General features: G+C 44.8%; 1 protein-coding gene across 1 annotated transcript in view; it reads right to left on the bottom strand.

Annotated features, from left to right (window-relative positions):
• Nucleotides 1–15473, bottom strand: part of NME7 (NME/NM23 family member 7) — a 102059-nt gene that overhangs the window by 31029 nt on the left and 55557 nt on the right. Inside the window, exons 8-10 of the mRNA XM_068160645.1 lie at nucleotides 13308–13372; nucleotides 11914–11982; nucleotides 7965–8066 (exon numbers count right to left, since the gene is read on the bottom strand). Of these exons, the coding sequence (XP_068016746.1) occupies nucleotides 7965–8066; nucleotides 11914–11982; nucleotides 13308–13372 (236 nt within the window). The remainder of the gene's footprint in view (nucleotides 1–7964; nucleotides 8067–11913; nucleotides 11983–13307; nucleotides 13373–15473) is intronic.

Raw genomic sequence — 15473 nt, 5'->3', positions numbered from 1 at the left:
CTGGCTGCTCTCCAGCCACTCTGACCCCAGCCTGTAGCACTGCATGGGGTTGTTGTGGCCAATGTGCGGAACCCATCACTTGGATGTGTTCAATCTCATGCCCTTGGACTCTGCCCATCTGTCCAGCCTGTCCAGGTCCCTCTGCAGAGCATCTCTACCCTCCAGCAGATCAACTCCTGCCCCCAGCTTCGTGTCGTCCACAAATTTACTGATGATGGACTCAATGCCCTCATCCAGAGGAAGAAAGCAGCACACTTTCTCCAGCATCAAGCTTCTGTGGGTGTAGTGGGCTCGGTATCAGTCAGCACAGTGCCTTTTGATATCTGCTTTACTGCTGAACCGAAGTTCCATGATCTCACATCCAGGACCTGTTCAAGCACTGCTGGCATATTCAAGTCTGGAGCCTCAGACAATGAGTTGCAGATAAACGCATTGGGGCTTTTTCCAAGCTGTAACCTTGCCAACATGCTTCAATCACATTGGATTTAAAGTAGGGTTCAGTCTTGAGGGCTCTGTCAGTAGTCCTGATGGAGACTGCCAGTCACCACTAGTAACAGCAATTTTCAACACACATTCACCTACCCATCAAAAATCCAAGTGAGCCTGCAGACTCCAGCCCCACACCACACTGAGCAGCCCTCACACGGCAGCAACCTTCCGGCAGTAACAAGTCACATTTAAAGCAAATCACTTGCACACAAAAGCCTCCTCCTCCACCACTAGTGCTCTGCTTTGTGCTCTAATCTCACAGAATGGTAGGGCTTGCAAGGCACCTCTGGAGATCATTGAGTCCAACCTGCCTGCCAAGGGCAGGTTCACCTAGAGAAGGTCACACAGGAACACATTCAGGCAGGTGTTGAGTGCCTTCAGAGATGCAGACTGCACAACCTCTCTGGGCAGGACATTCCAGTGCTCCACCAAGAAGCTGCTCCTCATCTTTAGATGGAATTTCTTATGTTCAAGTTTGTGCCTGTTGCCCCTTGTTGTGTCATTGGGCACCACCAAAAAAAGACTGGTCCCATCCTCCTGACACCCACCCTTTAAGTATTTATAAGCATTTATGAGATGCCCCCTTCACTTGCCTTTTTTCCAGACTAAAGAGAACCAATTCTCTCAGTCTTTCCTCATAACAGAGGTGTTTCAGTTCCTCAATCATCTTTGTATCCCTTTTCCATACCCTCTCCAGCAAGTCCACATCTCTACACAAAGACTTACTTCAGTGAGGGTCCTCTTTCTATCAAAGAACTTTTCATCAGCTGCAAAGGGTGGATTGGAGAAGACAGTATGAGTATGCACCACAGAGTTCTAAGAAGGTCACCTCAAAACCAAAACCAGATCATGCATACATGTGTACATGTGTACATACAAAGCATGTGTACATACACACATGATTAAAGCAAAAGGGACTGGCAGACCTCTGCAATACCCACTCAGAAGCCAAAGACACACTATGAGCACTGAATTCATGCCTGCAAAATTCTTGGGTTCTTGGCTCTTTGCTGCCCCCAGAGATACACACAGCTTTGTAAGGAAGAACAAATACAACATCAGTCTTGGGTTCAGTGCAGCCAACCCTGACTCTGTCCATTTTAAACCAGAGAAAGCAACTCACTGCCACAGGTGTGCTGTTTGGCATCCATGCGGACATAAGCTTGCCTCTGACAAGTTGTTAACACTTTCAGAGGTAAATGTCAAACTATACTCCAATATACTGACACTCTAAACCACTGGTGGCAACTGGCTACAGCCATTACAGCTGTGGGTCACTAGAGCACAGCTGTCTTAACACTTCTTCTAGATCCAGTCTTAATAAGCCCCCTGCCCATGCACAGGGGGTTGAAACAGAACAACTAGGGGAAGTCCCAAATCCACCCAGATTTTGGGCTTAATGAACCAGCACTGACAGCTCAGCAAAAGGGGGATGCACTAGAAGGAAGAATCTCCCTCCACAGATACTCACCAAAAATTACCATGTCCCCCAACTAAAAGGCCTTAGCTCTGCCTAGAACACATTTTCATTAGACCTGCAGAGGTTAATGTGGAAATAAAAACTGAAAGGGCAGAGTCAGATGACTGACCCTAAATAACATCTAAGCAATTCAATCATGTCTTTCCCATTGCAGGCTTAGACAGCAGGATATCGTAACTGGTACCAATCGATCTGTTTGCACTCTGGCTGATAATGGGCTGGCACTGAATGAATTTTTTGGTTATTATTACATGACTCAGGCTATCTGAGAAGATGATCCCATGAAAATCTTCTTCACCAAAGGACTAGATTAGTAAATCTTCATTTCTCTTGAAGTGCATTATGCACTTCACTGTCAACACCCTAAGCAAGGCTCACTGTATAGAGAGCCCACAGTGAAACAGCCAGGAATGTACTGCCAGAAAATGAATACTCAGGAGCTCAAAAATAGGCTCAAAAATAGGCTTTACATTTCTTTATATCTTCCAATGAACTATTTTTTTTTTAATGTGATGTAATATGAAAATGTCCTGCTGCTAAGGTAATGCTAGGAATGAATATGAACATTTGGGCCTCACACGCAGATATTTTCCAGCCCTAGAGATTCACAGGAGGTTTATACAAACAAAAATCTTGCAGCAACTGTGCTTTTTTGGCTCATACTGTTATCCCTATTTAACTGATGTGACAATTGAGGCAGAAACATATTGAACTTTTCATCCAAGGTCACACAGTGAGGTCAGGAATGGAGCAAAAGCAGACTCCGGCTCTTTTCAGTTCGCTGCTTTGTTTTAAACCATCTAATTTCTCTTTCAGCTCTTTGGTATTGATGCAAAAGTACAAATGACTGCTAGCACAGTGCTACCCTTTATAATTGCAAATCCCCAGTGTGAAAAAAATAATGCAGGTTAGGATCTCAAGCAAGCATATGAAAACCCCTTTTCAGCCCACTGGCTGCAGAAATATTGCAGTGCATTCCATCACTTTAATAATATCTCACAGCAGGAGGTATTTGAGTCACTTTTAGCATGCTGTCAATCCTAACAAAAAGTTCTTAAGACTACTAAAAGTTATTCAGTCAGCCAGGAACATGCAGATGACATGGACTCCCAGAACCACATGTTACAACCAACCTTTTCTCTTGTGTACAAAGTTCCAAATAAAGGTAAAACTGAGAAAATAACTCAACTTCTCTGATTTCTACAACATTTTACAAGTGTCTTAGGAATAGTATCATAGTATCAGTCAGGGCTGGAAGGGACTGCAAGGATCATCTAGTTCCAACCCCCCTGCCATGGGCAGGGACACCCCACACTAGATCAGCCTGGCCACAGCCTCATCCAGCCTGGGCTTAAACACCTCCAGGGATGGGGCCTCAACCGCCTCCCTGGACAACCCATTCAATACTAAGTAACCACCTCAACAATTCCATGACAAAACGATACCAGCAGCTATTCCAACAAAGGAGCTGCACAAAAAAGGTGTGAAAACTGAAGCTGCAGCTTCAGATCTAATACCTAATTCTTTCTACAGTGCTAAACATCAGGGACTTGGACAAAAGCAGACCTATTACCAAATGACATCTCATTTTGATTTGGGAAAATGGGTATCACCTCTTTCTGGAAGCATTTTACTGCAGCACACCTCAACTGTCTTCCGGCCTTCCAGTATCTGAAGGGGGCCTACAGGAAGGCTGGGGAAGGACTTCTCAGGATCTCAGGTAGTGATAGGACTAGGGGGAATGGAATGAAGCTGGAGGTGGGGAGATTCAGGCTAGATGTGAGGAGGAGGTTCTTCACCATGAGAGTGGTGAAGCCCTGGAATGGGTTGTCCAGGGAGGTGGTTGAGGCCCCGTCCCTGGAGGTGTTTAAGAGCAGGCTGGCTGAGGCTCTGGCCAGGCTGATCTAGTGTGGGGTGTCCCTGCCCATGGCAGGGGGGTTGGAACTACATGATCCTTGTGGTCCCTTCCAACCCTGAATGATACTATGATACAACAAAGAACAGACTGAAAGGGCTCTGGACACTCATGCCCAGTTTAGATCTCTGACTTACCACAAGGTGATGACTACATTTGCTACGGATCCAAGATACAATTAACAGCACATGTGACTGAGATTAATGATATAAATCAAATTCCAACACCTTCACTCACTTCTAATAGCACCTTGCTTTGAAAGCCATCACAGTGATCTCAATGGCACTAGTTGCCAAACAGGGTACGACTGAAGAGGAGCCAGAGTGATGCAAGCAGGCACATTGTGTACTAGACTTGGTCTTCACCTGTGGCTATAAACAGGCTGTAGACACATCAGGATCTAGTACATATATAAACAAACAAGCAAGTTGCAGAGAGATCCAGATCTCTCAACAATGATACACTATTAGATTTACTCTAAGGACCAGAATATCAAGCCCATGGTCTCTTCACTGTCTGCATACAGCCTTGTAAGATAATGAAACTGCTGTTATATTTTCTGCTGCTCCTATGTGAAGCAGAAATTGTAACCACAAAGTTCAGCTGTGAGCTTCTTTGATGATTGCAGCTAGAAATTACAAAAGAACACCGCAATACCTTTCTTCCTCAAGGACAAGTTACAAATCCTATCTGAAGAGACAGAAATATTTCAGGCAAAGATCACTCTTGAGAGCAGCTGTACTTACTGCATGTATGCTTTATGTGCCTGAAGAACCAATTAACTGGTCATTCTTACAGAAAAGAGTGGACAGTTGCCTGTCTTCTATGCATACCATCAGTGTAACTCCTAGGAAGTCAATGTTCAAAACTTAGTGCTGCTTGCTCCTGCTAGAAGCAGCTGGGGCACACATTTTCACTTCACAAGTCATAGAGTTAATTAATAAAAGGGACAGCATAGGTAGGTCACCAGAGAGGAATTTAGTTCTCTCCTGTGCTGTTTGTTTGTGCTACCTAGAGAAGTTTATACATGCCTCAGCTCCTCAGCTCACATACAGTTCCTCTGTTGGTCACATATGTGTAGTATGGCTATGACTCATCTGATAGAGTAAGAAAAAATACAGGCATTTCATAGAGTCATTAATGTTAAGATCATCAAGTCCAACCATAACTCCACTACCATGACCACTAAACTATATCCTGAAGCACTACATCTACACTATTGAACCTGTCTGGGGATGGACTCCAGCGCTGCCCTGCACAGTCTGTTTCAATGCCTCACTACTCTTTCAGGAAAGAAATTTTTCCCAATATCTAATCTAAACCACCCCTGGCACAACTTGGACCCATTTCCTCTCATCCTGTCCCTAGTTACTTGGGAGAACAGACCAACACCAGACTCACTATGACCTCCATTCAGATAGTTGTATGGAGCAATAATGTCTCCCCTTGGCCTTCTCTTCTGCAGACTAAACAACCCCAGCTCCTTCAGCCACTCCTTGTATGACATGCCCTCCAAACCCCTCACCAGCCTTGCTGCTCTTCTCTCAGTGTCTTTCTTATACTGTTGTGCTCAGAACTGAATACAGTACTTAAGCTGTGGTCTCACCAGGGCTGAGCACAGGGGCATGATCACTTCCCTACTCCTGCTGATCACATTATTCCTGATCCAAGTCAGGATACTGTTGGCATTCTCAGACACCTGGGCACACTGATGGCTCATGTTCAGCCAGCCATCCACCAGCAGCCCCAGATCCTTTTCCACTGGGCTGCTTTCCAGTCACTCTGCCCCAAGCCTGTAGCATTACTTGGGGTTCTTGTGACCAAAGTGCAGGACCTGGCACTTGGTCTTGTTAAACCTCATCCCACTGGCCTCAGCCCAGCAATCTGACCTGTCCAGATCTCTCTGAAGAGCCTTCCTACCCTCATGATCAATTTATTGTCATCTGCAAACTTACTGATGGTGTCCCTGATCCCCTCATTCAAATCACTGATGAAGATACTAAACAGAACTGGCCCCAGTACTGAGCCCTGGGGGACACTGCTTGTGACCAGCCACCAACTGGATTTAACTCCATTTTCCACAACTTGTATTTCCCTTGTACCATGTTCATTTGTCTTTAGTAACCCAAAGCCACTGTGAAGTTTGCAAGCAGACTTTAATTTTAATGTAGCAGGCATTAAATAATCAGAAACATGAAAAGGATATAAAAGGCCCCAATAAAACAACTGCACCTTTCAGAATTTTAAAGGCCAGAAGCCTTAAACATGGATTTGACACAAAACTGAAGCCACTGTATTGTGGGCATCATTACTGCAATTAAGTCAGATAATCAAGTTATGTTCAGCATACAAGATGCCAACCCATCAGAGAAACATTTGAATGTTACCAAACAGAAAGGGAAAAAAGCAGTTTGCATAATACCTTTAGCTCATGTTTTCTTTCATGGAAACTCTGGATCTGAGCTAAAATATATCCTGAACAACTTGTTCTTCCCTTCAAATACTAATCTCTGCAATTTTTTTCCATGGAAACTGGTAAACCCACTCAAGTCTGCAATTGAAACATCAAATCTTAACCAAAAATCTATACAAACCCTGACCTCCCTGACTCTGTATTGTTATTTCATCCCATGGCTCCTGTGTGGTACAGTAGCCTTCACTGTTTAACAAAACACTGCCAACTTTGAGACAGCACTTGTAGAATAGAATAGAATAGACCAGGTTGGAAGAGACCTTCAAGATCATCGTGTCCAGCCTATCACCCAACACCACCCAACCAACTAACCCATGCAACCAAGCACCCTGTCAATTCTCCTCCTGAACACCTCCAGCGATGGCGACTCCACCACCTCCCCAGGCAGCCCATTCCAATGGGCAATGCACACATTATCAGGCATACCTCATTAGTCAGCTCAAGAAAGGAAAAGTAAAAGCTGGAAGCATTAGCATAGCCAACAGGTATGAGAATCACACCCTTTCCTGTTTGATTCCTTCTGAAAAACACAGGAAACATCCTTCTTTTACAGTTCCATCCTACAAGCATGCCACAGACTGCAGTGGACTAACACTTGATTTGCACTGGTATGCACATGCAGTAACTATCAGAAGGTCAGAAGAATTGCTGGAGGATTTGCACTTTGGTCCGCTAAGACTAGCATTTGACTTCCATAATAATGCTTACATAGAATCAGAGAATGTTAGGGGTGGGAGGAGAGCTCTAGAGATCATCTAGTTCAAACTCCCTGCCAAAGCAGGATTACCTAGGGCAGGTCACACAGGAATGCATCCAGGCGTTGGAAGTCTCCACAGAAGGCGACCCCACGACCCCTCTGGGCAACGCCACACAGAGAGTTCCAGGGCTCTGGTACTCTCACAGTAAAGAAGTTTCTCCTCATGTTGAGGTGGAACTTCCTGTGTTCCAGCTTATGCCCATTTTTCCTTGTTGTATTACTGTGTGCACCACCAACAAGAGCCTGGCACCTCCATCTTGACACCCACCCATCAAATATTTATAGACATTAATAAGATCCTCTCTCAGCCTTCTCTTCTCCAGACTAAACAACCATAGGTCTCTCAGTCTTTCTTCACAGGAGAGATGTTTAAGTTCCACAATCATCCCCACATCTCTGTTGGTCTCTCTCCAGCAGATCCCAGTTTATCTTGAATTGGGGAGCCCAAAACTGGACACAGATTCCAGGTGGGGTCTCACCAGGGCACAGCAGAGGGGGAGAAGAACTTCCCTAGACCTGCTCGATGCACCCCAGGATACCCTTGGCCCTCTTGGCCTCAAGGGCACATTGCTGTCCCGTGGATAACTTCCTGACCCCTAGGACTCCATCTTTCTCCACAGGGCTGCTTTCCAGCAGGACAACCCCTAGTTTGTACTGGTGCCTGGTGTAATTTCTCCCCCAGTGCAGGATTCTACACTTGTCCTTGTTGAATTTCATGAGGTTCATGTCATGTCACATCTCCAAGGAATGCAGCAGGTATGTGGCAGCCTTACCACACTGAGATATTTCAATTCATGTAGACAGTACATCAACTTTTTAATCACTCCTTATCACTCAAGCAAGTACTTACAGGGTCAGAAGGACCACAGAAGTCTCTGAACACTTTTGGAGGTTCAGGCTGTATTATCTCCATTGCTATGCAAGGGCCTGAACACAACTCTGTAACCATGTCCTAGAAGAGGGGAAAAAAAGACCAAAAATAAACGACAGAAACAAATCTGAGCTTCTTTGATCATTAGCAAGGGTTGTACTCCTCCCCCAAACCAGACCCAAATTTATAGGACAGGAACAATTAAGAAATATTGGCACATGTAGGAAAGCAAAGACATGAAATAAAGATGTCAGCATTCACAACTGAAGGAATGTTTTCCATTTTGGTACATTGTTTAGAAGGTGGAAATGAGGTAAACTGGATATTCAGCTTCAGCAGGACACCAAACACCTTGCAACAGCATCCATGGTACTTTAAAGTCTACTGCAGACAGATCCTTATTGATCTGGACTTGGATTTCACAGAGGTATCCCCTAACCTGCCAAACCAGGCTGAATCAATGCAACAGACTTTATGTAAGCCTGGAAGATCATGCTATGTTCAGCCAGCTCCACAGGCAGCAATGTACTCTGCAGCATTCCCTACAAGGAGCACAGCACACAACCTAGATTTGTTTCCAAATATACACTTGTTTGATAGGTTTATGTCATCAATATGTCTCTTGGGGTTTTGGTTCTTGCTGTCTTTTCCTCACATATAACCACAGAAGCTGAAACACACAGGACACAACTGAAAAGGCCATGCCACACAACCTATTAGAGGAAGGGTCCTTGATCTGGAAAGATTCTCCTGGACTGCTTTTACCAGAATCTCAGTTACAACAAACCCATCTGTTTACCTGGAGCCTCCTGAAGAGTAAAGAGACACTGTGAGTTCCAAGTGGGTGATGAACATGGGTCTTAGTTTTCATAAGCTTAATTTAATTTGGGCATTACTGCCAATTAATTTGGAGTTTGCTAAATATAGGTATGGGTTTCATGAGCAGAAAGAACCCATTTTGATGTTCTAGTCTGACTTCCTCTGTTAAAACATGTCCTTGTAGTTGCATACTTGTCTAGGAATATGGGCAGATGATATTTTAAGAAATCAGGATAATTGAAAGTATCAAAATCAGTAAGGAAAGGGGAAAGGAGAAAACATTCACAGGAAATAGGGCAGGACAGGGAAGGTCAAACAAGGTACTAAAATCATACCTGCCTCCCATGGGCAGGTCAAGGGTGAGTCATAGCAAAGAACAAGAGTGTACAGAGCGGGCAAAAAAGCAGTAGGAAAAGAAGGATTAAGCCCTTCTCTGCCTTTTATGAATTGAGATGGAAACTAAATACATAAACAGCAAACAACATGAGCAAAGTTACTCCTGACTCCTTCATTACAATACGAAGCTGAGGACTGAAGACCAGCTGCCATCGACCACAGCAGAGTGGCATGCAGCATTATGTGAGACAAGTTTGGTCTGTCTTACACAGACTCATCAAGTTCAGAGTGGATTTAAGCAGCAGACACCATTGCTCTGCAAAGACTTCCAGTTACAGCTAAATCAAATTTTTCTTTAGCAAATAGTTTATTCATCAACTAACATGACTTGTGGTCAGACAGAACCATTCCTGGACCTGGACCAGACCCAAGCATTCTGATTAACAAAGTAGATTCTGAGCTGACCCAAAATAATCTCCCTTCTTTTTCCCCATTTTCTATTCTGTCTACAGGAGGAAACACAAAGCAAAACAGCATAAAAAGTAATCAATAGTAAGCAAGATCCCATGCAGGAGATACCATCAAATTCTGGGCAATTGTTCATCTTTCTCTTTTCACAGTGCTTTTTTTCCCCAAAGTGCTTCCCAAGCCAAGCCTTTACCTGACTGACAAGGGGTAACCAGAAGAAACGGGAGCACAGCTTTTGAAAATGGTTTCTGGATGCTAAGTATCTTCTGTGCTGAGTTATTTTTGAACCACAAATAAAATTCAGATGAAAACAGGCGGTTGTGAGTCACAGATAGAAGAGGTCATATTTCTTCTCCAATATCCTGGTTTGTAATATACTTCTTCCTATTTGGCCTGCACTGACAATATCTGTTGCTGCTCTCATATGTGCCTTCCCTGGCTCTCTGTACCATCATGACTGACTTTCCCACATTTTCCTGTTTCACAGATATCCTGAGTGCATTGGAGATACTCATCTCATTTCAGCTAAGCACATCCAGAACATATGGCTTACAGGACAGAGCCCCAGATTATCACTTTTCTTCAAATCCCATCTGAAACACGTCTCTATTGACTTACCCTGTTTAAATGTCACTTGCCTTGCTGAGAAACTCTCCAATTAAATTATGGAACTAAACCTTGCAATTTATTAAGGGGTCACAGACTGTGCAGAAGAGCTGCAGAAGATGGCAGAGAGCTTCCAGTTTGGCTCAAAGCAGAGACTTTTGCAGTACCACAGGATTCTTCAGGCCCTGAAATGCTGGATTAATATTACCATATTAGGATTCTGCCATTTATCTACAGCCCTGGCTGTCCAGTCTTCCTTTGGTCCAGAGGTGTTACCAGAGGAATCCTTATTCCCCAACCTGAGAGACAAACCTAGAGTCTCTGTTGAAATAAGTTAGACTAAACACTCATAAAAGGGAAACTTTAAAAAAAGAGAAAATGGAGAAAAAAATGAAGCTTATTTTGGGTCAGCTCAGAATCCACTTTGTTAATTAAAATAACATTACCATTTAAATATCAGGGATGATTTGCATAGCACATAGCAGGGTAGAGAAGCTAAGCTCATAACTGTAAAATAAACCCAAATCCTCTGACAGAAGGTGATAAAGAAATGCAAGCTCTTCTTCTTGTATTCCTGTTCTTCTGTCTGCAGTTGGGAAGTTTTATGTGGCAGTAAAACAAGGCATAATAATAAACAGAGTCTTAGGCATTCACTGGGATTTACAGGGTATCTTAAAACTCCTTAAAATTTTCTGAAGATCCACTAAAGTCAGATCAATAAACTCCAGAATAGTTCAGAATGTCATTAGGACAGCATTCAACTACAGCAGCCCCCTTGTATGTAAAGTAATAAAAACATATACTCTGGTCCGAAACACCACTGCAAGAGCAAATCAAACTAAGCTACAGATGTGACACGTTCTCACAGCTCTTCTGCAATAAAATAACTGATCTGAAGGGTGGGGGTTTTTCCACTACACTGAACTTCACAAATTCCTTGGCTGAACAATTTTCACAGAAGACTCTGCTCTCTTACAACACAGAGAGCAGGAGAGGAGAGGGAGAGGGAGAGGGAGAGGGAGAGGGAGAGGGAGAGGGAGAGGGAGAGGGAGAGGGAGAGGGAGGGAGAGGGAGAGGGAGAGGGAGAGGGAGAGGGAGAGAGAGAGGGAGAGGGAGAGGGAGAGGGAGAGGGAGAGGGAGAGGGAGAGGGAGAGGGAGAGGGAGAGGGAGAGGGAGAGGGAGAGGGAGAGGGAGAGGGAGAGGGAGAGGGAGAGGGAGAGGAGAGACTTTCAAGATCATCATGTCCAACCTATCATCCAACACCACCTCATCAACTAAACCATGCAACCAAGCACCCTGTCAAGTCTCCTCCTGAACACTTCCAGTGATGGTGATTCCACCACCTCCCTGGGCAGCCCATTCCAATGGGCAATCACTCTCTCTGAGTAGAACTTCCTCCTAACCTCCAGCCTAAACCTCCCCTGGTGCAGCCTGAGACTGTGTCCTCTTGTTCTGGTGCTTGTTGCCTGGGAGAAGAGACCAACCTCTGCCTGTCTACAACCTCCCTTCAGGTAGTTGTAGAGAGCAATAAGGTCACATAAGGTTAGTTTATTTGAGAAGAAGCTAGAACTGGTGAATACCAGAGTCCCAAAAGAAATCCTCTCACAATCCCCCCGTCCCAAAAAAGTAAGAGATGTAACTGCTTCCTTGTTCAATCATGGTTTATTCTTAAACAGATCATCCTCAGACTTCTACTTACCACATATTCAGGGGCGACACCTTTGTAAATCTCATAAAATTCTTCCACATTTGTACGCTCCAGGTTGAACTGAGGAAACAAAACTGTTAGTCAACCTGCCTGAAACACCAACATAGAGACACAGCCCTTCTTAACCAGCAAACATTCAGAATGCTCTTTTAAACAATGTTTACTAGGTAGAAGGAATTGTCTTGCAGCTGCAATATGTAGTTTTTCAGCAACTTAACCAACGATGCCACAGGCAACACAGAATCATAGAATCGCTTAGGCTGGAAAAGACTTTTAAGACAAGTCCAGCCGTTATCTAACTCTACCAAGCTGGTGCTAAACCATGTCCCCCAGCATCACATCTCTGTGTCTTTTAAACACCTCCAGGGATGGGAATTCAACCACCTCCCTGGGGAGCCTGTTTCAGTGTTTGAAAACCCTTTGAATGAAGAAGTTTCTTCTAACAGCCCACCTAAACCTCCCCTTGTACAATCTGAGGCAACTTGGCCTTGTTCAACCTCATCTCATTGTCCTTGGCCCATTCATCCATCCTGCCCAAGCCCCTCTGTAGAGCCTCCCTACCCTCCAGCAGATCAACACTCCCTCCCAACTTAGTGTCCTCTGTGACTTTATTAGTAGGTGCCCTCAATCTCCTCAATTAGATCATTGATAAAGATACTAAAAATAACTGGTCCCAGCACTGAGCCCTGAGGAACACCACTAGTGACCAGCTGCCAGCTGGACTGAACTCCATTCCCCACCACTCTCTGGGCCTACATGTAGCACACAGAATCTTCTTGAAGCTTAAGTGGTAAGCAGACAATGTAGTGATGGCTGATGCCACTAAGACATGCAAGATTTCTGGTGGGGGTTTAACTCACAGGTCTTGAAACCTTCACAAAAATCAAAAGGCAGGATTTACAGGGCCACTGTTGGGAACAATTCCTGTGCCAAATTCCTTTAATTGCTGAGGATGATTCAGGGTGTCAAAATCCTTTGAAGTATCTTCAACAACCTTCCTCTGAATGCATACTAAGTAGGTATTTTACAAAATTGAGGAAAGTTTAACAATCATTTTGCTAACCTTGAGCATTTTGTAAAGATACCTCAATTTGCTTCAGAAGAAACAGATATCATCATCATCATCATCATCATCCCCCTTCTAACTACAGGGAAATAGAGAGAGGAAAGGGGTCTCAAGGTCACTCAGCAACAAGAAACATATCAGCTGATCAATCAAATAGTAAACTGCAAATATCACAAGGAAAATGCTGATCTCAAAATACTACTACAAAGTCTGCACATGGGGTTTGTACTGCTGGAAACACCTGTGCATGGCTGTGAAGCTCACACAGCATTTCTCCAACTTCTGTTCATCGGAAAGACATACACAAGAGGAAACCTACCATCTGCAAAGCTGAGATCTGAAATCCTTCCTCGATGATGGCTTTTATAATCTTTCCAGCTAGCCCTGAAGAAACAGACAAAAGGCAGTGTTCAAGTTTAAAAAGAATTTACAACTGGAAGATATCACAGGATCACAGTATCACAGTATAACTAAGGTTGGAAGAGACCTCGGGGATCATCGAGTCCAACCTATAAACACAGACCTCATGACTAGACCATGGCACCAAGTGCCACGTCCAATCCCCTCTTGAACACCTCCAGGGATGGTGACTCCACCACCTCCCTGGGCAGCACATTCCAATGACGAATGACTCGCTCGGTGAAGAACTTTCTCCTCACCTCGAGTCTAAACCTCCCCTGGCGCAGCTTGAGACTGTGTCCCCTTGTTCTGGTGCTGGTTGCCTGGGAGAAGAGACCAACCCCCTCCCGGCTACAACCACCTTTCAGGTAGTTGCAGAGGGCAATGAGGTCACCCCTGAACCTTCTCTTCTCCAGGCTAAACAATCCCAGCTCCCTCAGCCTCTCCTCACAGGGCTGCACTCAAGGCCTCTCCCCAGCCTTGTTGCCCTTCTCTGGACACATTCAAGTGTTTCGATGTCCTTCTTAAACTGAGGGGCCCAGAACTGGACACAGGACTCAAGGTGCAGCCTAACCAATGCAGAGTCCAGGAGCACAATGACTTCCCTGCTCCTGCTGGCCACACTATTCCTAATGCAGGCCAGGATGCCATTGACCCTCTTGGCCACCTGGGCACACTGCTGGCTCATGTTCAGGCGGCTGTCGATCAGCACCCCCAGGTCCCTCTCTGTTTGGCAGCTCTCTCCAGCCACTCTGACCCCAGCCTATAGCTCTGCATGGGATTGCCGTAGCCAAAGTGCAGCACTCGGCACTTGGACTTGTTGAATGCCATCCCACTGGACTCTGCCCATCTGTGCAGTCTGTCAAGGTCCCTCTGCAGAGCCTTTCTACCCTCTAACTGACCAACATCTGCTCCTAACTTGCTGTCATCTGCAAACTTGCTGATGACTGACTCGACCCCCTCATCCAGATCACCAATGAAGATGTTAAAGAGGACGGGGCCCAGCACAGTGTTTAGGCCAACACACCACTTGTTTCCAAACCAGAAACTCCAGGGTTTGAGTAACGCCGTGAGAAAAAACAGAAAGCAGAACTGAGTTCACATACTCTATGTTCTATCTAAAGGGATGTCCTGATGGTTTCAAACAAATGTTTTTTTTCAACAGGTCTTGAAAAGAATCTCTACCAAAAGAGGGCAGTTAGTGAAGCCTTTGCTTCACTCAGATCAACTGCAAGACACTCAGTGGCTTCAAGACTGAGATTTATGTTTTTTATTAAGTCCCACAGGCAATACTGATGCTTAAACAATAATCAATTCATGTTGCACTGGACTGCAGGGCATTTCAGGCTGGCTATTTTGCTGGGGTTTATACAGTGTTCACCAGAGCAGGGGTCCTACTTCAAGGCAGAAACAACAGGACAATAAATACTCAAAATAAACAGCACAGTAGTGCAAAATAACCTACTGCTTCTAAGCTTATAACTCACAAATATATTATTGCCAATTATACTTCTTGCTTTATTATCCCATGCAACCCAGAACTCAAATCATATCCTGAGCTGCATCAGGAGGTGTGTGGCCAGCAGGTCAAGAGAGATTCTGCCCTTTTACTCTGCTCTTGTGAGACTCCACCTCAAATAATGTGGCTGGTTCTGGTGTCCCCATCATAAAAAGCACACAGAACTGTTGGAGGGCCACAAACATGATCCAAGGGCTGGAGCACCTCTAATACAAAGATAGGCTGAGGGAGTTGGGTTGTTCAGCCTATAGGGGAGAAGACATCAGGTGGGACTTTATAGCTGCCTTCCAACACCTGAAAGGAACCTACAGGAAGACTGGAGAAGGCGTTTGCATAAGGGTGTCTTGTGACAGTACAAATGGTAATGGTTTTAAGCTGAGCAAGAGTAGGTTTAGACTGGATCTTAGCAAGTTGTTCAGTATGAGGGTGGTGAGACTGGAATAGGTTGCTCAGAGAGGTTGTGGATGCCTCCTCCCTGGAGGTGTTCAAGGCCAGGGTAGATGAGGCCTTGAGCAACCAACAACAGTCGAAAGGTGTCACTGGCCATGGCAGAGAGGTTGGAGTATG

Source organism: Melanerpes formicivorus, unplaced genomic scaffold (genome assembly GCF_026170545.1).
Source record: "Melanerpes formicivorus ecotype bairdi unplaced genomic scaffold, bMelFor1.0.p_v2 SCAF_51, whole genome shotgun sequence".
Lineage (NCBI taxonomy): Eukaryota > Metazoa > Chordata > Aves > Piciformes > Picidae > Melanerpes > Melanerpes formicivorus.
This window is presented reverse-complemented; position numbering and strand designations above follow the sequence as displayed.